Here is a 22845-nt window from a genome sequence, read left to right on the forward strand (position 1 = left end):
GAGATCTGGTGGTGGCCTCGCTGTTGTCAGCGCAGAGCTGCGTGTACAGGGGTACGCGGCTGTGCGCTCACTATCGGGGTTTGCTGTTCGTGCGATCGCGCGATCGCGAGCGAGTTTGGTTTTCCGGACCGGGTCGAACTGAGGACGGAATTCAAGATGCAATGTCGTGGAATTTTTCCATGGCGCACGCTCCACTAGGCAAACCTACCAAAGAGAGCGCACGGAGTCAGTGGCGGCACGTACATGGCACCTATATCGTCGCGGTGATAAAAATGGACGTGCGGATGCGTCGAATATGGAAGCCGGCTTCCGCGCTTCTGTGTCGACCGCTTTTCGATGCGGGAAATTGAGACGGGCATCTCCACCATTATGTGGCAGGATATGGTGCGCTGCACTATTACTCAATAATCCAGGACTCAGAGAGAGCTGGGTGTGAGACAGACGATGGTAGGACCCCCGACAATTGGGGAGGATCCCTGAGCCGATTTCGGACAAATTTTGGACTTTTGAGAGCGCCATCCCTGATTTTTCACGGACAAATCAGGGGGTCAACCCGTGGATGGCCTGAGGTTTTTCACGGACAGACGTACCGGATATCATGGATGCCTGATCCCCCTCCGGACAAAGTCCGACCCCGGCCGAACCTATCTACATATGAGGCCGGCACCGGGGCGGAAGGGGGCTCGGACTTACTACTGCCTTCAAAGGCTCTCTAGGTGCTGTCTGGTCGCACAGACATGCCGCTTCGAAGTTTGTAGTTGACATCTCAGCAGCCTCACATAAGTGCCTTCCTGAAGATGGAAACTCGCTAAGAACAGTAGAAGGTGCTTACCTTATGATGTCACTATCGTAGTAGCCTTGAATTCTGTCTCAAGTAATAGAGAGAATGTGTTACACAAAGGAGCATGCTCATTCCTTCATTCTCGCAGCTCGGAAAGCGGTTCTGAAATATGGTTCTGAAATATGGAGCCTCCCGACTCGGGCCTGATTCGTGAATACGGACAAAATTGGAGCCTCCTGAGGCCTGATCTGGGAGCCCGGACATTTCTGTGATGAACGGATGCCTGGTCCAAAACCCGGACAAATTTGACCTCCGAGGGCCGGAGGCCTGGTTTTTCGCGGACATTTCAGGCCAGAAATCGGCTTCTGCTAACGGACATTTTGGGCTCCTCAGGATCAGGCATTTTCACCAATTGTCGGGGGTCCTACGATGGTTTGGCTCCAACGCAAATATACATCCGGCAAACATATCGAGATTAACAGGGGTCGCGGACACAAATGCGCACCGATCGATAATCTGGTGGTAGCGCGCCACTGATCTGCAGCCAAATTCCGCGGCTCCTCTTTCCTAAGTGGAAAATCCATGTGTAGTGCATACCTATTCTACGTCGATAAAAGGCAGGTCTTTCGCATACCCTCGCATCTTCGTCACCATTGCCGTCAGATGTCGTATGTCACCTGTCTATCTGTGGCGGTCCCTCGACAGCGCTCATTATTCGGTTTACAGTACCCCTTCTCCATCTTCAGGTCCGTCCGCACCGTCTCCAGGTAATTCCTCGCAACTTGATCGGTTTGATCTGAAATGCTGACACTTTATGTAAATAAGAGGCCCGCGATCTGAGTAAGGGCGTAGAGAAATCGCAGGTCGCTCGAGTCGACTCCTACCATGACAGAGAGAGGCCGGCGGTGTGGATGGGCCACCACGTGGAGATGATTATGACCAGCCTGGAGATAAGTAGGACCCAATTGTTCCCAATGAAGATGACTGTGGCCAGGCTGCAGATGGTTATAGCTCTCTGGTTAGCCCGCGAGAAGATGACTGGCCTGGAGACGGCAATAGAGAGGGATACGAGTTCAATCGTTGAATCACTCGACTTGTGGGTGAGCGGCGCTGCATTCGCACGCCATGTCCGATTCCCTAGTCCCCCCACGTATATTCACAGCATCGATTTCTGCGAGAGCGACATGTGATAAGGCGGTAGTCATAGTAGTCATAGTAATAGTATACAAGAAAATCCCGTAGTCAAGCCATGTAAATTTACGGTGGCAATCACTGCAAGTGAATAGTGGGGAAGAAAATAAATGTAGGTAGCACAGATTACAAGCAGTAGCACAGGCTCATATAAGATAGAGGCTATTTAGATGAATGATGAAACTTCCGCGCGCAGGACAACAGCTCTAATCTCCTGGGGCCCATCATACAGACGTGCTATAGTGACGAGTTCGAAACCTGTCCGCCACTTGGTCCAGCCCTTCTCGTATGAAGCCTTACCTTTAGCATCGACCCTCCAACGAGTGATGTTACATTTGACCAGGACGAGATCATTTTTGTGGATGTCCGTGGCATGCATCTGTCTCATAGTGTTCCTGGGGCCGAACTTGGTGTCGGCATCAAATACGTCTTGGAAGGCTTCCACCTTAAAGCAATGAATAACAAATATTTGTTTAAAAGAAGAAATTCAACATACAGAAGCATACTCTCCACTCCCGGTGCTCTGGAAGCATGACACTTTCAAAACATCTGAAGTGTTTGAACCGATCTTGATGCTCACAACGGCCAAGGGTTCACCGCGAAGTTTGAACCAAGATGAGTCGACTTCTCCGACGAGCCACACAGTAGCTGGTTTATTGTCTACGATGAGGAGAGGATATAAATCCAAAGCTGCAAGTGTCGACATCAGCAAGGGAGAGAAGGAGGAAGGAAGTATCAGGCACACTCACATCTATGCAGCATACAGAATCTACGTGAAGAGTGAATGCAGCTGCGAGAAGATAGAGGATGGGTGCAGAGATGCAGACAATCACCCCTAGCCATCGGTCCTCCTCCAGTCTTTCATCGGAAATAAACTTTCAAGGAATGCCGGCCGACTTTGTGTTGCGGAAATCTTGAACAGGAAGCGGGAAACCCGAAGTGAATCGGGTGGCCTAAAGACGGAAAGTAAAAAAAGCGGATAACCATTCTAAGAGAAAATTACTATATGCGGTGTGGGTACAACTTTATGTCAGCAACCACCATACGTGCACAGACTGATAACTGATTCTTTAGGGAATCGGAAACAATTGGCAGCTATCCGTGATCTGCCTTTGGATCCCTGAGGGACCTGCTCAACAACGTCAGTCTCTGTTTCTTTAATCTTTGAGATCCACTCAAACAGTCACAGGCTTGTAACCATCGACATCAGTTCACAGCCCTGCTGATCACGCTGTCCACCTTTCTTTTGGTCTCCTTGCTGATCCAATCGACAATCGATCATCGATCATCCCTCCTCACAAAACCACACGAGAACTCGGAAGCTCCAATTGTTTATTTAGTTACAAGCATGCGAGTCGCATGAACCTAGCGGAGAATGTCTGGGAGATATCTGGCCTGTGCAAGTTCAATCTGACAGTCCGCGACCTCAGTCCTCAGTCCTCTGTACACAACATTCGGCTTACTCCCTCCATTGACCCCGTACGAATCAGACCCAGCACCAACACAAGAATATCTCCAACAAGATGCACGAAATGCGATAGACATAACCTCATCTCCGCAGATGCCTTCGAGGAGTACGCTCGGGATCTTCACTGCACGCTCGACGGGTCAGGTCTCTAGCGCAGAGGCTCAAGGAAGGAAGCGCACGGTGGATCTGCGCCCCGGAATGTGTAAAAATATTATGCGTAAAACAGCGCGGAAGGAACATCGGAAAAAATTGAGAGACAAGTGGCGCGCTCGATGCGAGGGCGAGAACGAAATTCCTAGCTGTTGTGGAGAGCTTGAGAAGTGTATACCGCACGGTCATCCGGCTGAGCGGGCAAGCGGTGTTGCGGGCATCCGTACCTCCTGTTCTGCTGTGGCGGAGGCGGGGCACGACGAAGGCACGGCCGTAAATATACGTGAGTCCCGCGTGAAGAAGGTCAAAGACGTGCGTGTTCTATCCTTTGCATTCTGGCGATATGGCTACTAGAGAGAACAACGTACGCATCAGCGAAGAACTCGAGGGAGGTCGCAAAGTATGCGCCACGGAGACTAGATTCGGAAATGTCTACGGGCACAAAGAATTGCCAGCACCGATGATATAGAAAACTGATAAGGGACTCCTCAACATACTTGTGATCTATAACAGAAGTACTCTCAAGAACATGTTTTCAATCAATGCATCCGCATCAAACGGCTCCAGGATAAGATCGAGTGCATCTCCCCAGTCATATGGTTCCGACTCAATATCAATACTAGCCTTCATCCACTCCCAATACTCAGGCCAGAATCCAGCCGTTTCCCAGTCGAGGATCGCCGCCAGCTTCCCCTCTTCTGAGAGCATGATATTGCGGGAGGCAAAGTCTCCGTGAGAGAATACGATGTGGTAATCATCCTTGAAAAGCCTACATTTTGACCGTGATGTAGGAAAGCCTTCCGGAACTCCATAGCGGTTTATGGCTTTGGCGAGAGTGTCATGGAAGGCAGCGACGTTCGGGAATGGTCCACAATCTGAAGGCGGTTCGTCGGCAAATATGTGGTCGAAACAGGGAGTACAGCCAAGGCCCCCAATGTACGTTCCGCGCAACGATCGAAGAGAATTCATGTGGACCCTAAGTTGTTCGGTCAGAGTGTCCTTCGAGGCTGCCGTCATATCTGGCCAGGCATCCTTCAGGGTACGACCGGGTATGAACTCCATGAATAAAAAGAGCTCAGACTTGTACTCATAAATGCCATGTATCTTCATTCCCGGAAGCAGACTCGCTGAGTGAATCATGGAAAGAAGATATGGCAACGAACCTGAGGGACAGGAACGGACGTTAGGCTGAAACGTAGAGAATTGCTGCGACCTCTCGAAGGGAAATGCTTTGCCCATATTTCACCACCAGCATTTCTGTGACTTTTGCAACGATGGATCCGCCTTGTTTTAAAAGCACAGGAGCGTTGAACACTTCCTCTGGAGAGGGGAGGTTGGTGTGTACATCAGGCGACCACTCGCGAGGTTCCGTATAGACGTCTGGCAGAGACAACGCTGGGCTATCGCACGATGGAGTGGTGAAACATTCGACTATGGTGCGTGTTCGAGAGTCTATAGAATGAGTGAACATTACGGGCCATGACTTAACCTCGAGAGATCTCTCAGCTCACAGGAAAGAGAATCGTGAACCAATCTCGCATCCCTTAAACACCACAGAGCAGCTAGGGAGTCGCGCAGGGGAAGCTTTGAAAGTTTGCCATAGAGTTCTCGTATTGCTTCAACCTCCTTTTCAGAGAGTGTGGAGAGGGTCTGATCGGAGCCGTTTAGGAGGCTGTCATAGACACGAAGAAATGAATCAAAAAGAAGGCTCTCGGTCTCAACAGCTTGGACATCCAAGGGTACAAGCGTTGCCGTCTGTGCACTTGTGGACATAGTACCGCACAAGTAGATTGCTGTGCGCTGATCTGGTGTATCGATGTAAGGTCTAATCTTCTAGGCTCAGAGTTTCCTGAGTGACGCAAGATATAGGGATGTGCCTATTGCACGCCAGAATCCGTCATGAAACGGCGACATGCATCGGGCTTCGCGACGTACCTGGTGAGCAGCCAGATGATGGTCGGAGTGAAAGGACGGCTGGAGCCCCTTTCCGTCCGGCCGCTCACCAAGGGAGTCGGTGGTGCTACGCTGCCGCACGAGAGGCAGGTTTCGCTGTTTCCGGCGGCGGAAGCAGGCACAGCCCGGGGACTGTGCCAGTTGGCCATTGTTGGGCGCAGCGCAGGGTCAATTAGACTTGTAAAATAAATCTATTAAAACCGATGAAACGGTGAAACGGATGAAATTAGCTGACTACGCCAATGTTGAAACGAGGAAACGGCTGACTACGCTATATGACTAGCTCAGGTACGTAAGAGGCACCTCGTCAGCCACAACGAAAGGATGTAAATACAGTAAAAAATGGAATGGTGTTTAGGAAGAAGGGAGAAGGTGAGCAAGATGTGGTGGAGGGGATAGTTGAGGAGGAGAGAAGGTACGCTGTGTGTGCGGGTGAGTGCGCCGCTTATATTCTCCCCAAATACGGCCGGCCAGCCGAATGCCACTGGTGTGCCAAGTTTGCATGAAGCGGACACACAGGCGTCGGTGCGTGGACGTGGCAGGAGCACCCTGAGAACGTTGGGCTCAGCCATAACCATCCGCCGTGACATGTCACGTGCAGGAGCCTTACATTGAAAATTAAAAAACTTCGCAGTGCAGAGCTCTTTGAGAGAACAACAAATGATAAAAATTCGGAGTTCTTAGCCGCTAATTTTTATCGTTTGAAGAATGGCCTTCCGTTGAGTTCTTGCAATGTAGTTAGTTTTACAAGACAAGTGCAATGCACGTGACATTGGAGGGATGTGGCTGAGCCCAACCTTATATAGATCGCCATGCTGTTGACACCGAGGATGTTCTAGTTTAATTCATTTCTTCGTATCTACGACACTCTCGTAAGCCACCCCTCCGATGCAGCGCTATCAACTCCTTGTGAAAACGAAGCCCAGGCAATACGAGAAAAGTATGACAAACTTTCAGAGCTGCTGCCTCTTCTCGAATACCTTGCCTTATGTTGTTTGAGGGACGCGCCTGCGAGGTCCGTTCATGACACTGTTGCTTGTGAGTTCAGTGAACCGTGATTATCAAGACCGCAGTCTACGACGTTTACTAATTTTTTAGACTTTCAAACACGCGCTATTGTCGAACGTTCCATGACTCCGTTGCGCGACGACCCTCTGTCGTCTAAGGCAGACATCGTTACGGAACCCTGCCAGTGGTCACCCAACGAACACATCCATCTTCCCGCTCCAGAAGAAGTATTCAGTGCTCCTGTGCTTTCAAAGAAAGACGGATCCGTCGTGGCGAAAGTCACAGAACTGCTGGTAGTCAAGTACGGGCGACGTGTTTTCCCCCGCGAGGTCGCCGCAATCCGCTACGTTTCAGCACATACGTCTATTCCTGTCCCTCAGGTTCGTCGCCCTACCTTATTTCCATGATTTTCTCAGCGAACGTGCATTTGGAACGAAGATACGTGGCACGTATAAATACGACTCCCAGTTTTTCTTCTTTATGGATTTCATGCCTGGTCGTTCCTTGGATGAAGTTTGGCCCGAGATGACTCCCGCTGCAAAGTCCATTTTGGTCGAGCAGCTCCGGGACCACTACTCTCGTCTCAAATCGCTGACTGGGACGTACATTGGAGGCCTCGGCCGTACTCCTGCTTTCGACATCGTATTTGAGAACTTGAAGTCCGACGATCGCGGTCCGTTCTCGAGCGTTACCGCCTTTCACGATGCCCTCTACCGTGCTTTCAAAGTGTGCATCGACAGAAATAGTCCAGATTATCCGGCCTTCCTCGTCCGCGGTATTCGTCGGATGCTCAAAGATAATTACGCGGTGCATTTCTGCCACGGAGACCTCAAGCCGCGCAACGTTGTGGTCTCGGAGAAAGGGGATCTCGTATCCGTTCTTTCGTGGGGCAGAGCGGGCTTTTGGCCGGCGTATTGGGAGTGGTTGAAAGCCAATGATAGAGCATGGGAGGATGCACGGGGCTGGCCATCTGTGCTGGACAGTGTCTTGGAACCCTTTGATAGAGAATACTGGATATACTTCAAGTGCTTTCAAGAGCCCTTCCCGTAGGCTACTCTATCCCCTTGCACCGTCTCCGGCTCGCCCCTCTTCATCTTAGATGTTATCTACTTTCTACCGTGAGATGCAGGCTGCCTCCGCGGCCGTGACTCCAGTAGATTTTTGTGTATGGCGCTCACTCGCTGTCAAATTTCTATTGAGTTACAGATACGACCTCATATGCATAGAATCGATGACCTGGCATATCGTTGTCTCTGCGGTTCCACAACGCAATCGAGTCGCCCGATACCTCACGCGGCGCGTCGTCATTGGAGTCCCACCTGCCCTTCCACTTCCTCTTATTAGTACGTGTCGCCTTCTTAGACTTCCCCTTCGCTGCATGCGCGTCGTATGCTAGTCTCAACATTAGTCACTCCACACTCATATCACCAACGCAGTAACATGCACACCAGCATCGCTGTCGTTACTCACAACTCTCTTCCCCTTCCCCTCCTTGTTACACTCACGCACCTGCAGTTGCGCGATGTCCGGCAAGTCCTCGTCCGAACTATCGCACAGCTCGATCAGGTTCTCGACCCAGGGCCTGCGCACGACGTCTTCGATGGCAGGCGGCTACTTTCAGGCCTTGCAAAGCGGCCGACTTCCTCGGCGAGTAGCGTCGTCCTACGCACCTCGTCCGCTGCGGGCTCGAACACAGATGCGGAGAAGACATGCATCGGGCGTAGGTCGTTCGTCTTTTTACAGGTAGGACATGTACAGGTGAGTACTTAGTGAATGCCAGAGGAGGTACGCGACGTCAACATACATGGACCAATGCTTTTCACCACGGCTGCTTAGAACTCCTTTTCGATGTCTACTCATTCCCGAGGCCACTGCGTGTGAGGAAAGTCTTCAGACAATAAAGGTCTCTCGGCAGAATTTGGATACATACAACTCGCCATCACGCATGTTAGGTGCGTTGCCTACTGCCCAGGGCATTCAGAGAATCTACCAACAACCTTGGCAAAAAATGTAATAGCGACGAGTAAACACCATTGTATATCTCATGATCACACGCGAGGAGGCGGTCTTTGTCGTTCGGGATTCAGGAACACTGACGGGCTCTGACATCCGGGTGCGCATTCACCGTCACCGCACATATCTATCATGCGCCTGTATGAAGCGAGGAATGGCAGAATATAACCGCAAGCGGTGCATCTTTAAGGCCTCAAGCTTCAAGCTGATGTATAATGTAGTACTTTGGTGATTATACCTCGTGAACGAACTTGTCACAACTGTGACCGTACGCGTCATGCCGCAGTTTGCAGTCATTATGACACCCAATTTTAATGCGCGAGTTCGCCATCACATATGTGCATTTACTTATAAGTTGCTAGATCTGGGGTAATTCGCAATGTCACTGAAAAGAATTAAGCCTAATTAAAGTCAATAGTGGGTTTCATGCTGACTAAGCGAGCGACGTCAAACGCGCGTCTGAGTTCACACGATCTCTTCCTACCGCCTCCAGCTCGATGACGTAGACTAGTATCTGTTCTTTGCAAGTTCAACGGTATACCGGTCAGTTGACAACGATTGAACCTTGTATTTATATGCGTAGGCGAAGCGGCTGTCTGTACGCAGGCTCCTCGATCCTGGATCAGGTAGAAAACAATCTAGACGCTTATCCAAGAATTTTTTTCTATAGGAACAGTGAATTCCTGATTTGTGAGAACTGACTGTTGACTCAGATCAAACCAGAAACTACGAGGACACAGCACTCGTACAACGCGAGGAGCACAAATCTCAGGGATATAGAGGAAGTCGGGCGCGGTCACGGAAGTCTGCCACACCATAGCCCTCATGGCAACGTGTGTATCATCTACTTTTCAGTACTATCTTTCTGTACTGAACTTAGTCGCCATGGCTTTTAGCTATATTGGACAACCAAAAATCAGCGCAAAATCACGCATCCACCGACTCGCTGGCAATGTATCTGACACGAAGTCCAAAAAAGGAGGGCTGCGCAACCGAGGCAAAGTCACTCGATTGCGAGACATACCATTGGACATATTTTTCAAGGCATGTCGAATTCCCCTCTCTGTCTTGATGGCGCGATGATGTTACTATTTTGATTAGATCGCATCAAGTCTCACTCCTCCCGATTTATTACACTTGGCTCGTGTATCAAAGGAGCTCCGCCAGATATGTCTCTCAAGGCAATGCCGGCATTTGTGGATCGCTGTCACAGGAACGTACCCGGTCTACCCGCCTGCCCGGCACGCTTTATCAGCGAACCTTGGTACGCAGCTCTTGTGTACGATCGCTTCTGTCTCATGCGTCCTCTTTCGCAGTTTCAGTGGATTCAGTTCTGAGAGTAAACACTCAGGCGTGCGGAATCGGTCGTGCCGGTGGCGTGGAATATGGAATCGCCATGCGGTTTTGCTGGGTGTGCCACAAGATAAAGTCTGTGTTGATCACGCTCCTTGTGCCAATTTGCTAATGTACGCACAGCCTTATCAAGGGTAGGGAGCTTGTGCGTTCCGAAAAAGTACCTCAAAATCTCCAAAGATAATCTTCACGCTATTGCGCGAGTCGCGTACAATCGCTGGGGTATGGATATAATTAGCATCCACCGACTCCTTCCTGCAGCGCTTACACCATTTCAGAGTACTTGTGGAGTAATCCTAGTAGTCTCAAGAACGTTGAAAAGGGCAAGTATTATGTGCCCGAGTTCAAGGCGGTCGTAAAACGGTACCTCGATATACAGCACGAACCGATGGAGGTGGAGAAGTTTGTGAGCGCCCGCAGAGAATACGCCACTGCAATGATGCGGGTGAGCCACGCGTTCTATATCTGGTTACACAATGAAAAATTATATTAATCTCATGCAGCTCAGCCATGAACTCGTGAGGTGGGAGCTCGTGGTCAATGACGAGAAGGCCAAGAAGGACAATGAGAAGCGTTGTAGTAGATACCGCAGGTATGTCATAGAATCTATGCCTCGATATGCTGAGAGGCTGAGACTTCTGCAGCATTGTGCGGAATTGGAAGGATTTGGGATGTACCACGACCGACTTCCCTAGAACTAGAGATTGGTTCCACCAACTTCAAAAGCTTACTCCGCGCAGTATGTGTCTCTCGTTGTGTTTAAGTCTCGACCTAACGTCTGAATTTGACAGTTTGGGAGATCAACCGAAAATGATCGCCCAGATCGAAGAAGAGGAGGCTCACAGGCTTCGCATCGAATTTGAGAAGAAAGTAGCGGCCCGATGTGACGAGGTCCACAATTATTATTTAGAATACCTGGGCAAGACGATATCTGCTGAGGAGCAGAAGACGATGCCTAACCTCGCCACTGTTAGCCTTCACCCTTCCGTTAAGGGTTTGACGACTCGCAATGATGCCTCGGTACCCCTCACGCCTAAAGACTTCGAGACTATTGTTCCTGCTATGGTCATAGATGCGCAAATGCGCAAAATCGGAGTCCAGAAAGCTCTTTATGAGATGCTTTATCGCCACACACTGCGGGATGGTCAGATGTCGAATGTTGGGGGGATGGGAAACATCTTCAGCGGGCTCTGCGAACCAGTGATGACGCACGCATGCCTGCACGCTGTTCAACTGTCACGACTACGGGTTCAAGATGACGCTTCTTCCTTACGCCGAGATCCTTGCCTACTTCCGGGACACAGTATCCGACTGTTGTTTGGGACGTGTCGAACTGGCCGCTGGGCGCTCAACAGGTCCAAAGGTGGCTGTGTGGATAGGCGCGGCAGATGGTATCACACAGTTGGTCTCGAGTGCGCTCAAAGCGCTCGGACTGCGGATGGATCCCTCGAGCGAAGAACTGGATGAGCTAGTCCGTGCAGGGAGACTGGTGCTCGTGTGGAGATCCGCTGCCTGATGATCTTGTTAATTCTGTTAGATAATCCACGTCTACATGGAGCATCGCTGGTTCGTTGACATGACCTCTCCGAAGTTTGTCGTCTTTTGCGATGTTGCCTCTTCTGAGCTGTTTGTAGAATGGCAGGATTCATCTTTGACGATCACGCCATACATGGACAGAGCTATGGCCTGAAGCTGCTCCCCTATGGGCAGACATTTGATTCCCTTCCCATCCCGTCGTTCAACGAGGAGTCCATGGCAACTATCCAAGAGTTTCTGAATACCGATATAAGCTATCGCCCGTGCGCAGTCTGTCACAAATTCAGGCCGCGGGGGAAGTATTGGATCGAAAGTCTCCCTCGTGATGCGGCGGCGATTGCGCACCAAATGAGAGCAAAGTGCGTTTGAGTTTTCTGCATATTTAGTAGGGTTCTAATCGGTCTTTCCTGTAGGCATCACATTGAGACTGTGACGAGGAAGGCTCACCTTCGGTGGTAGTATTCCTTGAAGATGGCGCCTCGTGCAATCACTTCCACGTGTTGTATTCTTTGTATTATATGGTCAGTCCGTAGAGGTTCTTTATTGTTAGCCTTTTCCTCTGAGAGGACAATGGTCTTAGCCAACATCGCTTCGCGCGCGTCACGTGTCGCGCGTCGCGCGTTTACCTTGAGGCTCTTCAGTTCTTTGTTCTGTTCCTAGGTATATAAGTTTTTCTTTGCATGCTATCGCAGAGATATTGATGTCGGTAATTTCCTCTCTTCACTCCCACCTCTAAATACGAGACACTATCAGGCTATGAACACAGAGCATAGGACGGATGCTGGACCGTCAAAGCCTCGTATTAGCCCATACTCGAGAGCGCGTCCTCGCCGTGGTCGGTTCGCTCTCCAGCCAACCAATTTACCCACCGCGACACCTACTCATCAAGCCCAAGTAAAAAAATGCCGCACGGATGGTAAGCTCGCGCAATTGAAGGACAAGCCACTGGATATTTTTCTTCAGGTGCGGTTAGCCACGGAGTATCGGATGTCTGCTCATCATTGTTGCTCGATGTAGATTGCATCGTACCTCGAGCTACGCGACATTTTGCAGCTGTCGCGTACGTCGAAGGAATTTCGTGGGATGTTCTTAACGAGGCGGTCCCGTGTGGTCTGGGTTGAAGCCCTCCGAAATGTTCCTGGTCTTCCGGAGTGCCCACCAGCTATAAGTGAGCTGGCGTATGCAGCTATCTTATACGACCGAACCTGCATGGTAATGTTTGTTCTATGTTCTATCTCTACTGCATTACTCACAGACTAAAGGCGTGCGGGGTCGGACGCGCGACGAACGCCGACTATGCGCTCCGTGTCAGGTTCTGCAGGGCATGTTACAAATACAAGTGAGCTCATTATAACGATTGGTTTGAATTCAGACTTACCGCTGCATAGCGTGGAAGAAGGCGAGATGCTAACTCGATCATTGTCATTACCGAAGGAAATACGCAGCACCATTTTCAGCATGTTGCCCACAGAGAAAATGCGTTGGTGGGGTATGCGGCCATCCTGCTACTGCCCTATGTAAACTCACCGAATACTCTTCCCAGGCCGTGGGAATCGATCCGACCAGGTCGGAGATGTGACTTTGCATAATGATCGACATAAATATTATCAGTTGGAGTTTCAAACGGTGCTCGATCGTTTCCTCGCCCTTTACGACGGAGGTAATGAAGCAGGTCTTCTCGATTACGTGAAGAAACGTCAAGAATATGCTAGCCAGATGGAAAAGGAAAGTTGGCATGCCTCATTGAATGACTTCGTACATTGACTCTTATTTTACGGCAGCTGAACTATGCACTCCTGCAATGGGAAAGCTCTTGCTGGAAAGAGAAAAGGACGGTTGAGAATCAAGCCCGCAAGGGTAGGAAGGAAAGGTATCATTCTGTATCCGCAATATCGACGCCTTACTAATATTCTACTAGTGTCCTGGAGAAGTTACAGGAACTGGGATACACCGAACAAGACTTTCCCAATACGAGCGAGTGGACGAAGGCCTTGGATCAGCCTAGGGAGCTTTCCACACGTGGTACGTGTTCCGTTTCCCCAAATTTGATATCTAATTGGCATACGTCCAGTCTGGAATGGCCTGCGCCCCAAGCTCATCGCGATGATCGAACAGGAAAAGGATGATCGCGCCCGGATCGCCTTCGAAGGCAAGGTCACCGAGCGATCCGGAGAGATCTGCGTTTACTACACGGCCTACTTGGACGCGAATATGGACGAGGAAACGCTCAAGCTCATGCCGAACCCTGCTGATTTTGTGAAGCTGCCTTCCATGGTGGCACTGTCTACCAGGAATCGTGCTGATATACCAATCTCACAAACTGACTTCGAGTCGAAAGAGTCTTCCATGCTCGCGGACATAGAGCAATACCAACTACGCGTCGAGCGAGATCTTGCCGCGATGCTGGAGCAAGAGCACAATCTCAGTGAGCCCCCGGTCAGCGAGTTACCGCGTTCAACCGCTTCCGATCATACATCTGTCCTGGTTCATGCATCAGCATTCTTCCGCTGCAACGAGTGTGCTGACGACGATGACCACTCTCCTCCGCTACTATATGTGGACGTCCACGATCATTTCCGCACGGCGCACCCCGACGTTTCCTGGAATGCAAGTGCATGGCCGCCGCGGCCACTTAATCGGCGCAAGCGCACATGGGAGGCACGAACTCCATGGGTCAGTGCGGTACCGGGTATCACGATGTTGGTTCGCGACATGCTAGACACTCTAGGTCTGCCCTGGGAGACACCGGGTGCACTGCTCGACCATCTGGTGCAGGCTGGACAGCTTTGGTGTGTCTGTGGCGATCCGCGCCTGCGATATGCATCAACCTGGGCGGATTTGGTGAGCGACCAGTTGAGCATGACTTGTATGTGCAGTTTCATTGAACTTGTGATGCTTTCGTCAGGTGCGACATGTTCTGAAGGAGAAACGATGGTATCGAACGATGTGCAGTGGACAGTGCGTAACTCAGAATATTTCTTGCGTCTCATACTGAGCATGGCGATCCACCTGCTGTAGAGCCGCCAAAAACGTGATCTTCGAGGATCATCTGGTGAACGGCGCCAACCCCTGCATCAAGCTCCTTCCCCCTGGAGAGACGTTCAACAGGTCGCATCTGCGCATCGGACCGCCAAGCAGGGAAGATGTTGATGTCATCGCTTCCATTCTGACCTCGGGTGACACAGGAAATGTCGTCTGCAGCACTTGCTCTAGGTGTCTGCCGAGCTGGATGAAATCCTCGTCTGCACATCTTCCGCGTAATATGCGTGCAATTGCATATCACATGAAAGCCAAGTGAGTAACTGATCGTTACACTGTTGGGACATTCTGACAATGTTTTGTGCTCAGACATCGCATGAATAGCATCAGGCGGGGGGATTTATGGCTGGATCATTAGGGTTGAAACGTTTTATGATATTTCGCGTGCTGTGGATACAGGGTGATTTTATTTTGCCATCTGATATTTGAACCAGCAAATCCTTATAATTGATCGGCTCGTTAAGGTTGGCAGCTGTCTTATTTACGCTCCCTTATTTAATGCACTTGGTTTTCGTACGCTTCTTGTAATGCAGTTTATCTGTGGGTAAATCGAAACAGGAAATATCAAGAGACATCGAACGGAGCACCATGACTACATCGCGACCTTTAAACATCCAGTGAACGTTGGCGGGGGCGTTTGGACCTCGACATGAGCACTTGCGCTCCCGCAACGCTCTCACAGGCGAAAATTCCATGGTAAGATTTATGGCGAGTCTGCCTTCAACTTCAAGACAGCAAATCCATCATAAGTTTCCGCGATGTTCCTATCAGCTGTTGCAGGCTGCAGCTCCCAACGCGACAGGCGACGGAGCTACTTACATGTAACATGTAATATTATACATGGTGGCTCGGGCGTGCGTCCATCGCCCGCCCAATCCTCCTAGCGCTCCTCCTGGTCCTCGCCCTCGCCCCCAGCACACACGCCCAGAGCTTGTCAAAGGCGTGCTACATCGGTCTGCGCATGCTCACCTTCCCACTCCCATGTGTCGCCTCAGCACCGTCTTAGCAGCACGTCTGCTCGTGCATGCGCAGCTCCCGCTCATTGTCCGGTGAGCCTCAGGCCTGGGAACGGGCACGAGGAGAGGACGGAGAAGGGAGTAGGAGTGTATTCGTAGACACGGAGCAGAGAGGTTGGAGTTGAATGCTACCCTTTGTTCCAGCAAATTTCGACGTCACTATGTTCTCATTCTCTCGTTTAAGTTCTCGACATCACTGTGCTCTTATGCTCTCATTCATTTCACTTTCAATGTCGCGCCTAATGAGCCTACGCACCTTCGCTGTCATGTTTTGTGGTTTATGTGGGTCTGTGATTCTATACATCTTGTCCACTCAGCCAGGAAGTTGTAAGCGGAACGGTGGATCCCTAGTTGTTATAGTAGCGCGGCCAGCGGTATCCGTCGATAGGTGCGTTACATGAAAACCTAGTATTCTCCAATGAAGCCCATCACCTCACTCACTCGGAACGACATGGGTTGTGCATTCCTTGACGCACAAAAGTCTGACTATGCAGCCTCCTCGTTCTCAGGTATATCAATGGCCGGGGGCACAGCAATTAGGCTTTCATCGTCATCATCTCGTCATGACGAGACGATGGAGGTTTGAGAATCTACGAGACTTTGCGCCACCACGTCCTGGGCACCGGAAGATGCCCAAATTGCCTCCATGCGAAGGAGAGACTCTGCGCCACAACGCTCGGAGCTCAGAGACTCTCGCATCTCGACGGGATGCCGTCTTCCGAATCCATTCAAGTTTCCAAGGCGCCGAGAAGACGCTGCGGCGCTGGCGCCTGATGCTTCGATTGCTTCGCCGGTGGCTACATTGGACGGAATCAGCACGGAGAGCGGCTAACACAGCACACAAAAGAAAGGAGGCGTACATATGCTCGCGTATTCTTGGGGAGAGATGCAGGTGTTTGGCCGAGAGATCCGAGCTCTCGGAGGTGCGTGACAATCGTGTACGCACTGCGCGATTTAAGAGTGGCGTCCGCATGCGGGCATTGCTGGGTGCGATGTGCGAAATGCTTCGCGCCTGCGGCGGACTGGAGCCGGAAAATTAAGCTCATCAACAATAACTTACGGCTGGTGGTATCATTTCCGTAACATCGAAAGATACGGTACAGATCAAAGTGAACGGAAGGCAGCGCAATAAACACAGCAAGTCATCTGCATTTTCGCGAACAACTAGAAACACTCGGAGGTGCGGGGCGACAGGGCTCAGGACGCCCTAGACCTCAGGGTTGTAGACGCTGGACTGGGTTTCGGCGAAGGTGCAGCCCTCGATCTGCGCGGGCCAGAGTCAAACCATCGTCAGAGAACTTGAAATACCTTGGACGAGGATAGGGACCATACCTTGTTGTCCTCTGGCGGGTACCGGCTGTCCGTCATTGTAGTCGTCACGACGTGCACAACAGGTGTGATCTATGGTTGTATCAATGCACTGATGCCGGGAAGGGAGGAGAGAAATGGTCGCGCACCGTGTCATTCTTTCCCCCGAGGGCCGTGTTCATCGAGAACTCCTCGCTCTGGTGCGTGCCCCCCACGCGTGCAGCGAGGGACATCGACAGCGTCGTATCCTCAATACCGCAGCCGCGAGTCGCACGTCGCGCGTTGAGCCTGCATGCCACATAGTCAGTTATCAGAGGCAGCAACGAAGTGGCACCAGATGCGACGAGACGCACGTCGCGAGGAGCGCGTTGATGTACACTGCGCGAGGATCAGCGGGGAACAATGGGCATGGAAGGCGGGAAACGCACGCTTGCTCAAGGTGAGGTAGATAGAAAAATAGATCATGTCGTGCGTGATGGAAACAAACTGCATTTCTGGGCGTGAGCCCGACCCCGAGGAAGGCGGATGAGGTGCGTACCGTGATGATGACGACAATTCCCACGACACTGCCATCACGGCATGGGTCAGCGAACACACGGACGGTGTGCATGGTGATAAACATACCTCGTCAACAGGCCAGTATTGACGGTATAAAAGACGATGCGGTCGACGACCTGCGCGGGATGAGCGGGGGACATACAAATCAAGAGGTGACGCGTACCGTGTCCGTGCTGATGTACGTTATCAGGGCCAAAATCAGTCCATGCTATTCTCAACGCAATCAGAATACATACGAGCTGGTCCCGGAAATTCGCAAAAGATAGCGTTGTCAGCTACTTGTTGCAAATGGGCTGGGCATGTGCGTATGCTCACGAGTTGAATCCTGTCTTGTGGCCGCGCAGTAAGTACACGAGCGAGGCCGTGATGAGCACGTCCGCAGCTGTGCCCGCGCCCAACGACAGCCCGACGATCGGCTGCGAGAAGGGAAGTAAGGGTACGAAGGAAATTTTGAGAAACGGAACTGTGTCAGCACGCGTACGGGCGACAAAGGCGAACACAACACACCCCGCATACTTTCGGAAAGAGGTCGATGTACTTGAGTTCGAAGCTGGATAGTGCGTGAGTGCAGGTGGGCGTGGTATGTGGAAGGTACTGACAATTTTACTGCGTTCACTGGGCAATTGCGGTTTATTTAGCCGAGGGATCTATGGACTACAGGGTCACGCACCGATGCCGACCACTATCGTGGAGGAGTGTCGTTAACCGCAGAACAGACGGAAGGATGAGCGATTGAGACCACGCACCCAATCTCACGATAGCAAGAATGATCTGAACTACAAGTTAGAGGACGTGGTGACAGATCAGGTAGCGACATACGATGGTGATGGTAAGGAACCAGTTGCGGTTGCTCACTGCCAACGTGATAAGGCTCACTGAAGAGGTCAGCGCAGGAAAGACGTACAGATGAAGACCCGGCGTGCATAGAAGCTATTAAATCGTGATGAACAATGAAACGGCAGAGAGAGCCCCGGAAACATACCCTTGTACGATCAGAGTGATGAGGCCCTTTCGACTCCGCGGTCAGCTGGCGTTCTGATTACTGAACTGCGTACTCACTGTTAGGATGACCGTTATCTGCACCCAGACGACGTTCAATGAGCTGCCGCAAATCTGCAGAAATGCAGACTCACGTTGAGACTCCTGGGCGAAAGGTAAGAGCCGGTAGGGAGAATTGGTTTCGTGATGACCAACTCACCAAACGACAATTCCCAGAGCGTCTGGGTTGTTGAAGTTAAGGATCAGCCAGTGATACATCATGTGCCACGCGAGTGTTATATGACCGGTATCGAATATACTAACAGCACATCCTACTAGTCAGCAGTAAACGGTGCTACTTGGGGCGCACGCACAGCAGTACCCAGACCTAGAAATTGTCAACCAAAGTAGCTTGGGAAAGGGAGTTAGGCTTACTTACTGTCGCATGAATGAGCCTGGGATCGTTTGGGAACGCGGCGAAGTATATGTATGTCTGCATGAGGGTGATCCCAAAAGCACTTCCGAAACACAGTGAGTGAGAATAGCCAAAACTCAGAAGAGCAGCAGATCATACACGGAGGCGATGAAAGTCCCCATCAAGAGGGCACCATCCGTTACCCCGATGTTAGAGGGAGCACTACTGGACATGGTAGCGTCGGTGTGATAGTGTTAGCCTGCCGGATGTGTAAGCCTGGGAATGTCTCGTGTACGGGTCGATGTAACGGAGACAGACACGGGATGTGCAGGACTGCAGAAGAGATGATGCATGAGGGCTATATAAAAGGACGCTTGTATACGGTTACGGAAAGAAGACCCACAAGAGACGCGAGAGGAATCCCCGAAGGCATCTTCCCGTTGCGACTCATCGTCAAACTGGCTTCCTTGAGATGAGTGTTATGGGATGAAAATGAATGTATGGTTGCGCAGAAACTGATAAGTCCGTTTGAGAGTGACTGCTTTGAAATATGACCGTGTCGGCGTTCAACCGTACGCGTCTGGCGTCCAGTCTTCCGACAGAGCTGATAGCAGCGGCGGTTGAGCGGGACCAGTGAACACTTCTCCGACGTATGGCGCTCTACGTGGTCTGTAACCACCTTGTGGCCGCGAATCCAATTGGTCCAAAGATTCCAGCTCCGCGTCGTCCGTTTCTGTCCCTTCACTCGGTGTGGGAAGGCGATTTCCATCGCGCCGTTCGGATACTCCCGCCGTTCAACTTTCTTGCACCCGCGTTTCTTCAAGAACATCAGCATAGTATTTGCTTTGCAAAAGTCTTCTAGATGATTCATTCAAGTGGTCCAAATAGCTGATAAAAAATATCACCTTCTCTTCACAGTGATTTCGCGATAGATTGAATACTTAGGTGGCAGGTATCACTGTCACTGTCCTTTGAAGGTTCAGTTGATATGGTGCTGTCTACGAGCTCCAAGTTCACATCATCATATGTCTATAGTAGCCAGCAATGACTATCATCGAAGTGGGAAGTCTGATAGATCCGTCGCCAGTCGTCCCCCGAAATGGGAGTGCCACAGCTTGGAGGTTCATCCTGTGGCACTTACAGGTGCTGCGCGATAAAGCTTCTGCACCTTCCATCTTCTCTCCGTCATGCGGTGGTCAACTCTCTCACTCAGCCGGTAGCTCAGCATCCGACATACCAGCAACAAATGACGGAGAAGACTAAACTCAGCTGTAACTGGGTTACGTGCATTTGTCCTTTAAGCATCCCTGGAACTGGCTATTGCATATGCTGGTGAGTCCTGTGCTCGAATCACCATTCCAATCAGACAGAAGGAGTAAGAAGTGCGGGAAGGTATGGCCCGCACGCTTCAAATTGTCTGCCCAATTGTACTCCCACGCCTTCATTTCCTGAGAGCTCTCCATACTGCATACCGTGATTCTCCCCTTCATCCGCAATGTCAGTCCTGCAAAGCAGGCGCTTATCCCGGTTTCGTGTTTCCTCCGCTACTGGCCAGCATCAGACGTGTATTGCCACTAAATTGACCCACTCTCTGGTTTGCAGTCAAGGAGCTTGATGCCCCAGGCAGCATGTGCGGAGAGTGCCGTCCTAATGGAAGCATGCAATGCTGTTCTCTTCAGAGTCCGTGTCACATCGCCCAGCTTTCGGAAATTTTTGGGAAGCCGGCACCGTGGTAGGCGTACAAATGGATCTTGCGTCCAGAGCAGATTGGTGTCACAGTATGGCGTTCTTCCGAGATACCCTCTTTATTCTCTCCGTCTGCGGTGTGACGATGCTGAACGTTCGTACCTTCTCCGCTTCCCTTCCTTCCCGGTCCCGTGATGAGTCTGTCTCACTGCAGATCTTCGTGCATGGGGCTCTTATAATAGCGCTGCCCTCGTTGGGAAGGGCTCTGCAATTCAAAGAATCCGAGTTGCAGTGGCCTCTGAATGTCTACGCGTGCGTCCGTTCCCTCGTTCTGCCTTCCACCGCTCAGGACGGGCGCTGACATGATTCTTGAGAGCAGCCTGTCCCAGGGGAGCCTCCTCCTTCTCTTCGGGCGGATTGCGGATGTGGTGGGAAGCAAGAAGATGTCCCTCTTCGGAGCAGGCTTCGTTGCCGTGTGGTACGCCCACGCTCTGCGTTTTCCCCTCCCATCTTGCTGACGGATGTCCCAGGAGCTTCGCCACGGCACTATCGCCGAACAAGGTTGCCCTCATCATCTTCGTGGCCCTAACGGGCGTCGGCGCTGCTGCGAACACGCCTACAGGTGACCATAGCTGAATAGCACTGACATGGTTGGAAGCTGACCAAGGGCACACCAGGCATCAGCATCTTCGTCTCGCACTTTGAGTCGGGCTCTGCGACAAAGAACAAAGCCATCGCAGCACTAGGCGCCGGGCAGTCGATTGGCTACGTCGTCGGCCCCATCGGCGGTATGTGCGCCGTCCGCTAGATCTCGCTTCCACGATGCCTGACGGATCTACCTGGTTCTGGGTCCAGGCGGGATTCTCTGTCAGAAGGTGTCGCTGTGGCGGGTGATTTTCTACATCCAGGGTGGCCTCGCTGCCACGTTCTTCGTACTGGGCGTTCTCACCATCCCGCCGGACCCCGCGCGAGCGCGGTACACGAAAGGTATTGACTGGATCGGCGCGTGCTTGAGCGTGTCGGGCTTTGGGCTGCTCACTTTCGTGCTTTCGTAAGCGTTATGGATTGTACCACCGTACCTAGTCACGCGGCACGCCTTTCTGACGTCGCCTCTAGGGAGTCCACGACGGTGTCTAGAGGATGGCGCACTCCGTGGGCGCCCGCACTGCTTGTGGTGTCGCTCGTGGTCCTACTACTCTTCGTTGCATGGGAGGCGCACCGCGAGCGGGCGGACAGGTCCGTGCTCATGCCCGTGAGTATCTTGATGAAGCGCGGGACGAAGATGGCGCCGATGGTCGGTACGATCTTCCTCGCCTGGTGCGTGCTCTATGCGGAGCCCGTCGGTCGATGCTGATGCTGCGCGCGCAGGGGCGGCTATAACGTGACGAACTACTTTGTCGCGCTGTACTTCGACCAGGTGCAGGGTCTCGATCCATTGCGGACATCGCTCGAGATCCTCCCGTCCGTCATCGCCGTGCTCGCTGCTAACGCCATCACGGGCTGGCTGCTCTCGCGCGTGCGGGGGGACGTCCTCATCGCCGGTAGGTTTCTCATTAGCATGGTACATCCGCGACTCCTACTTCTCGCATACGGTCGCTGACGTTGGGTGAGCAGGCGGCGCCGCTGGCCCTCACGCTCCTCGACGTGCACGCGAGTTATTGGGCCTCGGGCTTTCTGGTGATGGTGTTCGTCAGCTGGACGGACGTGGCGTACACGGTAGGCAAGCTCCAGATCAGCATCGCGTTCGGCGCGGACTCGCAGGGCCTCGCAGGGGGCATATTTAACGTTGCGACGCGGGTGAGTGTCCTGTCCTCCACCCCAGCTTGTTAGTCTCGAGTCTCGAGTGACTGACCGGCACGTGCGCTCACGTACAGCTCGGGACGTCCCTCGCGCTCGCGCTCTCCTCGAGCATCGCGACCGCAGTGTCTGACGCGTACGCTGCGCGCCACCCCACCGTTCCTGGGAGTGCCCCCGCGGTGCTCGAGCGCGGATTTCGCGCGGCGGGCTGGTTTGCGTTCGCGCTCGCCGCGGCGAGCTCCGGGATCTGCGTCGTGTTCCTGCGAGGCGCGGGCGTCATCGGGCGCCTAGCCCCAAGGGTGAGTGATGCGATTGAGAAAGAAGGGGGCGGGACTGAGAACGAGATGGGGGACGTGTTTGGTGGTGCGGGGAAGATGCTCAAGGGCGGGGAGGTGCTTTCGGAAAAGTCGAACGACGGTGAGCCTCAGGAAAACTACACACCATCTTGAGTGTTTTTGACAAGATGTCGAAGACACTCAAGACCGGAAGACAAAGGTCTTGCCCAAGATGGGTACCTTTTCTTGGGAAAGACATTTAGTCTTGGGCAGCGCGATGTCGAGCTTAAAGCGGGCGACATTGCCGCTAGGCTACGATT

The 22845-nt window shown here is 52.0% G+C and overlaps 11 protein-coding genes across 11 annotated transcripts; 5 read left to right on the plus strand and 6 right to left on the minus strand.

Moving 5' to 3' along the window:
- Positions 1-2138: 2138 nt before the first annotated feature.
- Positions 2139-2734, minus strand: SCP_1005150 (hypothetical protein; the record flags this gene model as incomplete). Its single annotated transcript, XM_027762380.1, has 3 exons — positions 2139-2417; positions 2469-2662; positions 2722-2734. 3 exons carry the CDS (start codon positions 2732-2734, stop codon positions 2139-2141), a joined length of 486 nt encoding a protein of 161 aa, XP_027618181.1.
- Positions 2735-4094: 1360 nt separating this feature from the next.
- On the minus strand, positions 4095-4652 carry SCP_1005160 (hypothetical protein; the record flags this gene model as incomplete). Its single annotated transcript, XM_027762381.1, has 1 exon — positions 4095-4652. The coding sequence occupies one exon, from the start codon at positions 4650-4652 to the stop codon at positions 4095-4097; it is 558 nt and encodes a 185-aa protein (XP_027618182.1).
- A 121-nt stretch (positions 4653-4773) lies between these two features.
- On the minus strand, positions 4774-5363 carry SCP_1005170 (hypothetical protein; the record flags this gene model as incomplete). Its single annotated transcript, XM_027762382.1, has 2 exons — positions 4774-5042; positions 5102-5363. The coding sequence occupies 2 exons, from the start codon at positions 5361-5363 to the stop codon at positions 4774-4776; spliced, it is 531 nt and encodes a 176-aa protein (XP_027618183.1).
- Positions 5364-6673: 1310 nt separating this feature from the next.
- SCP_1005180 (Protein kinase-like domain protein) lies at positions 6674-7601 on the plus strand (the record flags this gene model as incomplete). Its single annotated transcript, XM_027762383.1, has 2 exons — positions 6674-6931; positions 6990-7601. The coding sequence occupies 2 exons, from the start codon at positions 6674-6676 to the stop codon at positions 7599-7601; spliced, it is 870 nt and encodes a 289-aa protein (XP_027618184.1).
- Positions 7602-7743: 142 nt separating this feature from the next.
- SCP_1005190 (hypothetical protein) lies at positions 7744-8266 on the minus strand (the record flags this gene model as incomplete). Its single annotated transcript, XM_027762384.1, has 3 exons — positions 7744-7943; positions 8000-8097; positions 8142-8266. The coding sequence occupies 3 exons, from the start codon at positions 8264-8266 to the stop codon at positions 7744-7746; spliced, it is 423 nt and encodes a 140-aa protein (XP_027618185.1).
- Positions 8267-9389: 1123 nt separating this feature from the next.
- On the plus strand, positions 9390-10731 carry SCP_1005200 (hypothetical protein; the record flags this gene model as incomplete). The annotated part of the gene is made up of 10 exons (XM_027762385.1): positions 9390-9397; positions 9461-9608; positions 9666-9828; positions 9881-9992; positions 10041-10051; positions 10098-10139; positions 10196-10362; positions 10421-10509; positions 10562-10656; positions 10709-10731. 10 exons carry the CDS (start codon positions 9390-9392, stop codon positions 10729-10731), a joined length of 858 nt encoding a protein of 285 aa, XP_027618186.1.
- A 441-nt stretch (positions 10732-11172) lies between these two features.
- On the plus strand, positions 11173-11433 carry SCP_1005210 (hypothetical protein; the record flags this gene model as incomplete). Its single annotated transcript, XM_027762386.1, has 1 exon — positions 11173-11433. One exon carries the CDS (start codon positions 11173-11175, stop codon positions 11431-11433), a length of 261 nt encoding a protein of 86 aa, XP_027618187.1.
- A 776-nt stretch (positions 11434-12209) lies between these two features.
- On the plus strand, positions 12210-14850 carry SCP_1005220 (hypothetical protein; the record flags this gene model as incomplete). Its single annotated transcript, XM_027762387.1, has 11 exons — positions 12210-12416; positions 12471-12665; positions 12716-12792; positions 12842-12942; positions 12997-13028; positions 13235-13323; positions 13372-13475; positions 13525-14294; positions 14359-14411; positions 14472-14747; positions 14802-14850. The coding sequence occupies 11 exons, from the start codon at positions 12210-12212 to the stop codon at positions 14848-14850; spliced, it is 1953 nt and encodes a 650-aa protein (XP_027618188.1).
- A 1386-nt stretch (positions 14851-16236) lies between these two features.
- SCP_1005230 (hypothetical protein) lies at positions 16237-16554 on the minus strand (the record flags this gene model as incomplete). The annotated part of the gene is made up of 2 exons (XM_027762388.1): positions 16237-16305; positions 16369-16554. 2 exons carry the CDS (start codon positions 16552-16554, stop codon positions 16237-16239), a joined length of 255 nt encoding a protein of 84 aa, XP_027618189.1.
- A 161-nt stretch (positions 16555-16715) lies between these two features.
- Positions 16716-19000, minus strand: SCP_1005240 (hypothetical protein; the record flags this gene model as incomplete). Its single annotated transcript, XM_027762389.1, has 22 exons — positions 16716-16772; positions 16841-16909; positions 16966-17104; positions 17170-17194; positions 17245-17302; positions 17355-17382; positions 17441-17490; positions 17538-17547; positions 17690-17790; positions 17882-17924; positions 17974-17989; positions 18045-18056; positions 18121-18145; positions 18194-18228; positions 18279-18304; positions 18357-18382; positions 18434-18451; positions 18508-18517; positions 18573-18671; positions 18727-18740; positions 18792-18870; positions 18927-19000. 22 exons carry the CDS (start codon positions 18998-19000, stop codon positions 16716-16718), a joined length of 1014 nt encoding a protein of 337 aa, XP_027618190.1.
- A 1547-nt stretch (positions 19001-20547) lies between these two features.
- Positions 20548-22699, plus strand: SCP_1005250 (MFS general substrate transporter; the record flags this gene model as incomplete). The annotated part of the gene is made up of 10 exons (XM_027762390.1): positions 20548-20607; positions 20668-20765; positions 20833-20931; positions 20984-21075; positions 21131-21241; positions 21309-21504; positions 21570-21770; positions 21822-22014; positions 22068-22250; positions 22328-22699. The coding sequence occupies 10 exons, from the start codon at positions 20548-20550 to the stop codon at positions 22697-22699; spliced, it is 1605 nt and encodes a 534-aa protein (XP_027618191.1).
- Positions 22700-22845: the final 146 nt, after the last annotated feature.

The sequence above is a fragment of the Sparassis crispa genome, assembly GCF_003851025.1.
Source record: "Sparassis crispa DNA, contig_000009F, whole genome shotgun sequence".
NCBI lineage: Eukaryota > Fungi > Basidiomycota > Agaricomycetes > Polyporales > Sparassidaceae > Sparassis > Sparassis crispa.